The sequence below is a fragment of the Ruditapes philippinarum genome, unplaced genomic scaffold (genome assembly GCF_026571515.1).
Source record: "Ruditapes philippinarum isolate M1 unplaced genomic scaffold, ASM2657151v2 ctg871_1_1_1_1, whole genome shotgun sequence".
NCBI lineage: Eukaryota > Metazoa > Mollusca > Bivalvia > Venerida > Veneridae > Ruditapes > Ruditapes philippinarum.
The window spans coordinates 231597-243887 of NW_026862242.1; the positions used below are offsets into that span (position 1 = coordinate 231597).

At 33.7% G+C, this 12291-nt stretch overlaps 1 protein-coding gene across 2 annotated transcripts in view; it reads right to left on the minus strand.

Annotated features, from left to right (window-relative positions):
* Window positions 1-1537: 1537 nt before the first annotated feature.
* The window catches only part of LOC132718388 (multiple epidermal growth factor-like domains protein 11), a 32589-nt gene continuing 21835 nt past the window's right edge, over window positions 1538-12291 (minus strand). The window contains exons 1-6 of one of the 2 annotated variants that reach the window (XM_060702081.1): window positions 8418-8535; window positions 6542-6613; window positions 4291-5829; window positions 3868-3994; window positions 3443-3534; window positions 1538-3216 (exon numbers count right to left, since the gene is read on the minus strand). In XM_060702081.1, coding sequence (XP_060558064.1) covers window positions 2648-3216; window positions 3443-3534; window positions 3868-3994; window positions 4291-5829; window positions 6542-6596 — 2382 coding nt within the window. In that variant the 5' untranslated portion in view covers window positions 6597-6613; window positions 8418-8535 and the 3' untranslated portion in view covers window positions 1538-2647. Of the gene's footprint in view, window positions 3217-3442; window positions 3535-3867; window positions 3995-4290; window positions 5830-6541; window positions 6614-8417; window positions 8536-12291 lie in introns of those variants that run through there. The other variant, XM_060702082.1, reaches the window with a different exon arrangement.

The window sequence follows — 12291 nt, forward strand, 5'->3', positions numbered from 1 at the left end:
TTCTTCACACAATGAAATCCACCGTGAAAATACATTGGGAATACCGAAAATATCACACAACTAACGGTTATAGGCTAGAAAAGCGTTTATATCGCAATGACACCCTAGGTGATATAATAGCTTCAGGGAATAACGTAAAACTCACACAACCAACAGTGTTAGGCATTTTACAGACTTTTTATCGTAATAAAATCCTCGGTGATAACCTCAGGGAAGAGAGTTTTGCTTACAAGGCCCACTGTGAACGGCATTTTAGATGATTGATATTGCAATAATACCCACGGTGACAGCCTGAGATGAAAGGAAAGCCTTCATTACTCACGGCGATAGGCTTTTTAGAGTTTCCTTATCTTAATGAAACCCACAGCGATATCCTCTTGTTATGTTTGTTTGTTTCTTTGTTTGTTTGATCTGGTTTTACGTCACACCGACACAGTATATATCATATTGCGACGTTCCAGCTTCAATGGTGGAAGAAGACCTCGGGTGTCCCTCAGTGTAAAATTTTCTGCAAAAACGGGCTTCTGAATAGAACCATCGACTTTCCGCAAGCTAGCTGGATAGCATGATAACATCCAAATAATCCAAAGTCTCTCTCGGGCTTAAACTCATGGAATACACTAAATTCCCACACAACCCAGTTAGCCTTACAGTAGGTTCTTATCGCAATGAAATCCTAGATGAGAGCATCAGGGAATACAATGAAACTCATTCAAACCTACAGTCATAGGTCTTAAAGAGGGTTCGAATCCAATGAAACTACGGATATCGCCTCGTGGAATACAGTAGTGCTCATACAACCTACTGTGATAGGCCTTTAAAAAGTTGCAATCGCAATTAAATACACATTGATAGCCTCTTGGAGTTAAGTAAGGCTAACAAACTCACGGTCATAGCCATTTCGAGGGCTTATTTCGCAATTAGATCCACGGTTATAGCCTCAAGGAATACAGCAAAGTTAACACTACCCACAGCTGTTTAGAGGCTTCTTATTCATTTCTCAAATTCATCCACGGTGATAGCATCGGGGAACATAGTAAAGCTTACACAACACACGGTGATAAGCTTCATTGGTAATTCTTACGTCAAGTTCACCCACGGTGATAACCGAAGGAAATACAGTAAAACTCACACAATCCACAGTGTTACTGCTTTATGAGGCTACTTCTTTAAGTTTACCTATATGCTGATAGGGATTTTATAGGGTTATTTTTTCAAATTCACCCCCGGTAATAGCTACAGGAAACACAGTACAACTTACACATACCACGATTACAGGTTTTAATGGTAATTCTTATCTGAAGATCATCCACGTGATAGCCTCAGAAAATACAGAAAATCTCACACAGCCCATGCTGAAAGGCTTTTTTTTCTTTTCCTTTCGACGAATCTAATCATAAGTTCACCCAATTTGATAGCATCGCGGGGCAACAATAAAGCTCACAAAACACACGGTAATACAAATGTATATAGGCTTTTAAAAGGGTTCTTATCTTAAATTTGCCTACTATGATAACCTCAATTCTTCAAACATTACGTTATCTTTTAAAGACATCAAAACAGGTAAATACTCGAAGTAAAAGTTGTATTGTATTTTGATGTACAAACATAACACAGTTCATAAATATACTAAATGAAAGCACTGCATTGGATAAAATAGTATACATAGCAACGCATATGTTAAGTTTAAGTCCTTATAAGTATATCGAAAAATTAAAACCAAATCAAAACATTTTTTGTTGATAATCGTTCATTTCTTCAATTATATGCATCCCTAAGACATTTGCTTAAATAATAATAGCAACGTTTTTATACAAACAAAATATATATGGTTACAATCAACAGCTATAATCAACAGCTTAAAATTTAAATTGAAATCATCAGGATAATGCGTGTAATAATTTGTATTTACATTTATTAACATTTAATTACATAATTCAAACTGATGAATAGCGCTATTTATAGTTTTATCCTTCCAAACATTATACGGCTAAATAAGATACAATTTAACACACCTGCAATAAAGTGGTAATGATAATTCTATGCTGTCAATCATGCATTTGTCAATAATTCATGTAGAAAAGTAATAATACAATATTTCTATAATGCTTACTAAGAATTAAGTGTTAAAAAGTTCAAATGAAAATTGTGAGAAACATTTTCCTATATAAGTGTTTGTATATTACCTTGTTTGTCACTGATTTATGATTTGTTTTCCAGATGAAGAAAATAAAACATGTATCGGCTGTAAAATGTTACTAGCAATGACTAAGATAACTTTCAAAGCATGACATAGTATGCTCCCTAAAATCTTCACCTACGTTGAACGTTTTTGACATATTTTTTATATTTTATTATTCATAAGATTAACATTCTAACGTACATTACATAAAAAAAGTGTAAAGTATATCACAGAATGTGTACTCATACAAAATGATTAAAGTCTAAAGTACAACTTAACGTATGGAATTCGACTAACAGGTACTTATTATATAGCAATAATGATCAATACTTTGAATTTGAAATTTGTATACAACGTAATTTTGCTGAATATGTAGACTGCAATGTGATTAAAACACGTAAAGTAGTAATGATAGTTTATCATGTAAATACTACATATATTGTCAATGATTAGTGACTGTCTAATTCACAAAAAATCATAGTCATTGTTTACTAGACTGATTTTCTTATCGCTTTTAGTATCATATAATGTATTTTCATGTTTATCCCCATTGTTGCAATTAAATACAGCATAATCGTTGCTTGGACGAGGCATAGTTTTGTAATTCCCTGCTTCTGCAGAGTCGTAAACATCATCTGGTTGTGCCATATTTGATTTTCCGAAGCCTTTAGTGTTGTCAGATCTTATGCTTAGTACGGCATAGTCATTATTACTATTTAAAGGTTGTTTATTCTTTTTGTTGTCATGCGTTGTATCATACATTTCCTCAATACATTCGTTTTCTTTCACAGTCGACTTTCCTTTGTTAACCACGGCATAATCATCGTTGCCACTGGAAGGTTTGTTACTGTGTCTGATGTCACAAACCTCAAAACTCTTTCTTTTCTCATTTGCAGATATTCCTATCTTTACAGCAGTATAGCCATTGTCAATAGCAGGTATTTTTTTATCACCGTCATATGCAGTGTCATATTCTTTCCCGGCATCACCACTAGCTTCCTGTTTTGGTTTGAAAGGCTTGGCGTATATAACACCTGGGATAAACGACATAAAATGAAGTATTATAGATGTTTATAACACAAAAGATACGGAACAAGTGAGCAAATTATCAATATAAAAATGTTATCCCAAACAAGTAATGCCGCTCCACAATCTTTATATTGTTTTCATCAGTAAAAACTGAATCTCTTAATGTACCTTGTCAGATGATATGTCCCAAAGAATAATTATAGAATGTAAAACATAAATATTTAAACACACCTGGTTCGTCTTCGTCAATTTGTTTCGGAATCTCTTTCATATCAAGTACATAATCGTTTTCTTCACATTTTGTATTGGAAGATAATTTTTGTCTGAAAATAAAAAGTAAAGTCTATTTAATTTTTGAATATAAACATAACATTGATTACACTGAACGCGGTATTTTGTCCCTTAAACTTGTCTTGATAATCTGTAAAAAGCTTAGCACCAGAATTTTATTTTCATATTTCAGATTAACCTGAATATTGTAATTTTGACTCGCGTTAAATTTTGCTTTTATCTTACCGTTAGTCGTAATACGACTTAAAAAACATGTGCTTTGTCAAAATTCAAAACTTTCGATGAAAATTAACAAACGTAATAAAGATATATATAGACCTCAATTTCGAAATATATACTCTAACCAATCCAACCATAGTGAGTACCTTCGATTCCGTTTTATAAGACAAATTACTAGGAGCAACAGCAATACTATAACAACAACACCAGCACCGACAGATCCTGCAATAACGACAAGAGGTTTCTTTTCTTCCAAATCGGCACCTTTAATAGCTAAAATAAATAATAAAACATTCAATTGGATTGCTTTCATATGCGTTTTGATCTTTAAAAATGAAAAAAATGGCACAGTCATGCAAGGATTCTTCAAAAGTAATAGGACTGCGGCTTTATTGTTAACATCTTTATAAATTTACGCACACACTTTTATTAGAGACAAATATAGAAACGTCTCCTCTTTTTACTGTGAACAAATCAAATGATGTCATTGGAAAAAATAGTAACTTTTTACTGTGAAAATATGACATTACGGGGTAGAATGATCAAATATATTTAATATCTACATTTACCCAGAACACATTCTAGTCCTTCGTATCCGTCAATACAGCCACGCAAGCATACTGCTGTAACCTGGTTGCAAGTTGTATTGACACATTGACTGCTGCATTTGTTGTCACATTTTTTGCCATAGAATCCGTCTTTGCATCCATACAAACAATTACCCTTAACATCATCACATATGCGGTTGTTTTCATTTGATTGACATGTATCGGTACATTTATTGCCGCAAAACGAACCATAATAATTTAATTTACATCCTTCTGAGCAGTATCCCTTTTTCCAGTCACAACTTTGATTGTTACACGTATCGTTACAATCCCTCTCACAATATGCTCCGTATTTTGTCATTGATAAACATCCCTGTAAACATTTTCCTGTATCTCTTGAGCAAATTCTGTCACTGTCAGTATAATTGCAATTTGTGCTACAGTTTTTTGAGCAATCATCTGCGAATGTCTCAAGAGTGCACTCCAAACATGATCCGTCGATTTGACTACATCTTACACAATTTTTAGAACAATTATTTCTGCATTTATCTCCCCATTTTCCATGCAGGCACCCATTTGTACATCGGCCTGCCATATTACATACAGAGTCTTTACAATTATATGGACATTCTGTACATATATTATGATTATGTCCAAGGTAATTTTGACCAAAACTAACATTTAGGTAAAACCCATCTTCACATTCTGTACAATTTCCAAAGCTATCAAATTCATTTGCAATACAGACCCGGCAATGTATGTCTTCATCACGACACGATTTTAAACAATTAACTCCAAATGTTCCATTTGCACATGTGTCACATAAATCTCCAACAAATCCCGATTTACACTCATTGCATCTACCATCAGCAAGTGAACAATTTCCATAACAACCATATGGACAATCATTTGTACAATATTCACCATAAAGGCCAGATTTGCACTCGGTACAATTTGACGCCGACAGACAAGAAAAACAATTCTCTGTGCAATTGAAATCACAAAAGCGACCGTAAAATCCAGGTGAGCATTTATCACATTTCACTCCAGAAAAACCAGGTTTGCATCCTTTAATACAAGTTCCATAACCTTTATTACATCGTCCGCCGTTGCAGCCGTATGAACATCTATGCTGACAATATGATCCGTAATAAACAGTGTTTTTACACCATGAGCATTCTGTTTCTGATAAACACGTGCCACAGTTACTAGGACAAGTGTTGTTACAATCATCACCATACTGCAAACCTACGCAAGCATCGCATTTACGTCCAATAAATAAAGACGATTTACAGGTACAATCTCCTGATACAAGCGAGCATGTGTTATTGAGACAACCTTTCCCACATTGCAAATTACATTTGTTTGTATAATAACCGGGTTTACATTTTCCACATTCATAACCATTAATACAAGTTTTACAATTTTCTAGACACTCCTCTGTACATTTATCACCGTAAAAACCGTCGATACAACCATCAAGACATTTACTGTTTTCATCACAAAAATTATTTCCTCCTTTACAACATGCACATTCATTGCATGCTTGTATCGATGATCCTAGAAAATAAATGTAAAATTAAGATCAACACGTTTCAATATGCTTGTAATTGATAAAAACATTATTTGTAAAGCTATCCATTTTATTTTCGAAAGCTGTTTCCTCTTTTACAAAACATAATCCATTGGACAAGTTCTTGGATTTCTTTTATCAAAACAGATATAAACGAAGAAAGAATATGCCCACATAGTCAGTTTGGCTTTAAAAGGAGAACAAAAAGTGATATATTTTTGCATTATGTAACCTTTATTTTGAAAACATAAACCAATTTCGCCTTAGTTTTTATGCATAATTGACAACGTATCTTACGTGTACGACTAATATGTGTCCATCTTTTAAAGGGAACCACTAAGGTATAAAACCAAAGAAACACCATAAAATTTAAATGTTATTACGTAGTTCAACTGGGGCACTTAAAATAGTAAGGTATGGAAACGACAGTTAAGAAAAATGTTCTAAATAAATTGAAAATCGCGTTTTTGTGCTATTATGTTCAAATTTAAGTGAAATTTATTGCAATGAATTTCAATTTTGAATCAGTTGTCATTTCTTAAATCATTCATAATAACATATCAATCTACTGAAGACGCATATTTCACTACATTGTATATATACTTTTAAAATGAAACTTGTTGTTTGTATTATTATTAATATAATAAAATACAAAGATTTTAATTACATGTACTGTTAAACTTATTAAATGCTACTTACCGAACTGACTAACTAATACTAAAATAAGAAAAACAGATGTTGTCAAGCCCATCATTGTGTGAAACAGGTACCCTGAAAAATAGATGTTTTATAACGGTTTAAAATAAAAGGCAATTTTACAGTATACAATATATATGAAATATGAATATGAATTTGTTAAAGTACATTAAATGAGTTAATACGAGCATGCTATCAAACAAAGAGCGTGACAACATTTTGTTCACTCACAGATCAAGAGCAAATATGGTGCAAAACCTGGAAATGCAAAAACTTGACTAAAAGATGAAAATCTGTAAAATGCATGCGGATCTAATATGCCTCTCTTTCTTATCACATCGTTGATGTTATCACATCGTTGATGTATTCAAACAGTATTCAATTATCTAGTTGTATATCTAATATCCGTTGCTAAACAATTTTATGAATAGTTTAAATTAAAGATATCGCGATGTAATTGTGCACCAATTTTATGGTACATTGTGTAAACGGCTTGCAGCTGTATTATAACAAAAAATACTCCTGTAATTATATCTCTATAAAATATCTAAACACCTGTAAACTTTTTATCTTAAAAGAAGTCAGGTACAAAATATTACTTACATCGCATCATATCCAAGCACAGGTAAAGATTGTTAAATTGTTAAATTTTTTCATCCGAGAAAGAATCAATCAGAACAAATATATAGTTGACAAATGCAGGCTTGGGTTTGTCAATTGAAAACTTGAAATGTACAACTAAACACTTAAATATCCAACAATGCATACTTGGAAACGAGAGATATGTGATAGCTGTGTCGGAAGTTTTAAATGTTTATCATACAAAATCATCTTTACTAAAGAAAGGAGGACTCGCTGAAAAAATTGCTCAAGCAGTTATTGAATATACATATAAAACAACAGAAAAATTAGTAATAATATTTTCATATGAAAGATAGCCTAATTAGCTTAAAATGCTTTAAAAAGACTTGAAAACTTATTAACTAGATATAGGAGAACAAAACTTAAAACATTGCTCAAGCAGAAAATGAGTATTAAATATAAAAAAAGTAAATTGGAAATAATATTTACGGAATCGAAATAACTTGATTCGCTTTAATGATTAAAAAAGGACTGAAATAGTCAAAGAACGTCTCAGTATTACGGAAGAGTAAAATGACCCCCTTATATATTCTATATGCCTGTTTAAATTACTACATAGTTTGTAATGGGTTTTTCAAGTTATTGATAAACTAGTAGTTCATATTGATATTTTGTCTACTTTGCCTACTATACTGTCAAAACTATGCATTTTAAACTTAAGACTTTCTTAAGACATTCCGCTTTATTTATAAGAAACAATTATGTTTTTCTTCTTTTCATAGGAATTCTAGTTTGAAAAGCAGACGTTTCCTTGGGGTAAATCGCTTTTATTTATTGGAGTCAACTATCATCGAAGAAACTATGCATATTTGTGATTTAAGGGTGTATAATAACACATAAAACTCTTTAAGATCTATTTTATAAATCATATAACCTGTCAATTCTTTATAGATATTTATTATACAGAGTTTTTTTCTTTAATGCATAAAGAATATATTAGGGGGGTTCAGTATACTCTTCCGTACAATATTATTTTATACGCACTCTATATACATATCGTGTTTATTTGATCAAAATACACACAAAGGGCACAACTATCTATTTTAAATACTTTAAATGACCCATATCCAACACGTCTTCAATATAATGTCAAAAAGTTGAAAAAGCAATTTCAAAAAAATATGATAAAAGATTGTCAACTAATACTTTAGCATGAATTATAAATATTTTAGCAAATTGTTTATTATTAGTATTATCTAACATAAATCTTAGATATAAACGCTTTAATATAAAATACCTCTTTAATTATTGGATATCCAAGTCCCCTCCACTTCTTTATTGTATCTGTAGTAAACTATCGCTGTAATGAAAAGTTTGAAAGGCAAAAAACATACTTCCTTGTTAATTCAAGCACGGAGCGTAATTTCACAATTCATATTTAACCATATTGTACCACTGTACATTCATAATAACACTAGCAAACAAAAACAGATAAAGTTACAGCAAAACGAAATTAGCAGTGCGGAAAAAATCCAATAAGGAGGGGTGCAGAAAAAGCAATAAGGAAGAAGAAATTGAAAAGAAAAAGACATACACTTTGACATTATTTTAAATTTGATATCGTCAAATCTTCCTCTCGCAAAATCAGAGTCAAAATATAAGGTTCCCATTAGCATATTCATAAAATGTCCTTATTTTTATGATATTTATCAATGCTCTGTATTTAATTATAATAAAGCATCAAGATTAACAACCAGTCGGTGCATTATTACACCCATTGAAGCGCAACAATGTATAAAAAAAAATTATAAGCTGACAAGATGTTTAACTTCCCGTTCGGTTAACTTAATTCGCGTATAGTTGAACTGTGAATAAGGCGACCCGGCTTGGTTCCCAAACAACGCAGTTCACTTTGGTTGTGATTATGATTGCATTTTTACGGCCATTCGCTCTGTACTTGTACATGTACTCTGACATGAACAGAGGAAATAGCAGTTTCTTGTGATAGAGAAAGCATCCAGTACTGGTAAACTGCTTGACAGTCTGCCTAGAAAAACACGTTGGCTGAAATGTGCTAAGATGAATTCAACGTAGGCTTGAACAAAGCTTTTTTTACTAACGGTATTGTTAAACATTATACTATGTGGACCTGTGACGAAGTTTGTAGAGCACTCTCTTTTCTTTTAGACAACATTTATGTCAGGTTTGGTAATACCCTATTTAAACAGATCATAGGAATTCCTATGGGTACTAATTGTGCACCCCTGGTCGCCGATTTGTTTTTGTACTGCTATGAAAGAGACTTTATGTTGAGTCTCTCTGAAGAGAAACAACAAGATGTTATAGTCGCATTTAATAATACTTCCAGATACCTTGATGATATTTTTAATTTAGATAATCCTTATTTTGATCAAATGGTGTCTGACATTTATCCGCATGAACTACAACTTAATAAAACGAACTCTTGAAATTTTAGTACATCATTTTTGGATCTTCACACGAAAATTTATGATAAAAGAGATGACTTTGACTTTTGTATAGTTAATTATCCACATTTGGATGGAGACGTACCCCATGCAACATCCTACGGGGTTTATGTTTCTCAGTTAATTAGATTCGCTAGAGCTTGTAACAACGTAAAGGATTTCAACGAGCGGAATATTTTTATTACCAGCAAGCTTCTAAAACAGGGCTACCGCTATCATAAATTACGGAAATATTTTACTAAATTTTACAATCGTAACTTTGATTTAATTTCTAAATTCAATAGTGATTTAAAAACTCTTCTGCGACAAGGGATTAGCCAGCCTGGTTTTTATGGCGATGTGGTTTACAAACTTCGTAAGATTTTGGGTCATGGTAATTTTTCTGCTGTTTTTACTAAAATTATTAAACGTTTTATTAAAAGAGGTTATGACCCTACTATTGTAAGACATACTGCATGTTTAGTGTTCAACCCTTTTACAGTTGGACACTACGCTTTCCTCTTTTGATTGCATCTGACGGACCAAGTGGGAGACTCTATGATGGATAGTTCGTAAAGCCCTTTGGGACTGAATTGTCTTAATGTTCGTCTTCTGCCTTGCTTCGTCGGGCCCTTGTAGGTGATTTTCTTGTTGCTCTGTCTTCCTTTAGGACATTGAGTACTTTTGTTATGGTCATTGGGTTTACTTTTATATGTTTCTACATGATCATTTTAGTGTTTTACTTATTTAACCTTTTGTAACCATGACAACTGTTAGAATTTCACTTGGCGGGGATTCATTTTATTTACACTGTCTCGTTTATAGGAACATGGTGGGGCTAAGAGCGAGGTTTGGTGCACCATTAACCGGTTTAAACTCCCCAGCAGTCATTATTATGCTGCTGACCGTTCCAAGGCGGCGCCCCACTGTGTTCCTCAGATGTATGTCTATGTTGTTTCATACTGTTTTGGTGACACTTTTGCTTGTGTCCCTTGTTGTTTTCTCGTCTACGGTAAGTATCTTCCCCATTGCCTCTAGTTTTTATTTCTTTGATTACCCCCCCCCCCTTCCCCCGGTCTCCTGTCCCCTTCCCCTTTGTGGGCCTATTATTATTTTCTTTGAATTCCTAATCAGTTACAAATTATTTATCATTTAATGATTAACGTGTCGTTGCCCTGTCCTTTTTATGTTTGGGGTCCGCCTGGGCTCCTTGCCATTGGTTCTTGTTGCTGGGTCATATGGGGGTTGCGTTCATTGAACGCCGCCTTTCCTTGTTGATCTTGTTTTTCATATTTTACAGATGCTAGGGGGGCGGGTGGTGAGGGATGTTGCACTTATTCATTATCCCTTATGTACAGACTCAATCAAACCGAGTCTGCAATTCTTATGTAAATTTGTTGTGATTAATGCTTCCGAGGGATCACTTTGTTTCCAGATTTTTATACTTCACAACAGCTGGTGTCAAGTGCCGTGGGGCAGCTGTAAAAAGTTGCCCTGTACTTCACTTCAGTGTTGTTATATTTTTCTGGTCCTTCGGGATCATTGATGCCAGCACTATTAAGTGTTGAGAATTGAGTACTGCTCAAGCCGGTGCTATTGGGCGTGAGGGATGTTGCACTTATTCATTATCCCTCATGTACAGACTCAATCAAACCGAGTCTGCAATTCTTATGTAATTTATGCTTCCGAGGGATCACTTGTTTCCAGTTTTTACTGCAATGATCCGAACAGTAAACATCAGAACCACTACCACTTCCGGTAAATATGAAACCAGTATGTAGAAGATAGATTAACAAAGAAGTATTTGGATACCGTACAAGTTACATAGACAACTCTTCAAGTAAAAGTCCACCCGCTGAAAGGGAGAGCATCGAATTTGTAATTCAGTGGTGGCAGTTTTGATCCTTTTTCTTCGTAGCAATTGATCTCTCGAACATTGAGTCTAATGGCCATTCAAACACCATGTGGGATCACTTGCAGAGTAATTGATAATTATTATTACTGGTCAATTATCCAGGAAATCCGATTGGTTGGACTGACCGCCGAGTTTCATTAGAATCGGCGTGAAATAGGACAATAAACAAGGTAGGCAATTTTGCAGACTATGAATACTGAAATGAATCTTAATTTGTTGTTGTTGTTTTGTTGGGTTTTTTTTTCGACAAGATCAAATAACTGGAGAGCAGTCTGTTCCAATGGTCATTATAATCTTGAACGTAATTTACCTTGTGATACCTTGTGATGTAATGAAAACTTTATTGGTCCCTAGCGGACTACCATACCCCTCGAGTTCTATTTTTCTTGTCGACTGCTCCGGTATTGGTCAATTCAATAAACATCGTTAAGTATAAATATTGTCCACTGTCAGTGTTTATCTAATTTTGACTTAAACTTATTCACATTCTTATATAAAACTATTTTGTTTGTTTGTTTTGTTTGCTTCAGTTTACGCCTTTTCTCAACAGTATTTCAGTCATATAGGCGGGTAGTTTCCTAACCATCGTTCCTGGAGAGTTACACCAGTACTAGACTACCTTCCTCCGCGCTAAACTACCAAAGCATCTCCCGGTGATCGAACCCACGCCAGAGAGGTAACTGGATTAGAAGTAAAACTATTTCAATGAGAAGTAGGTTCCATGCGTTTACAATTCTATAAGCGAAGGAACTTTGTCTTATTGACTGTAGTGGTGTAACTTTTCTAGTTTT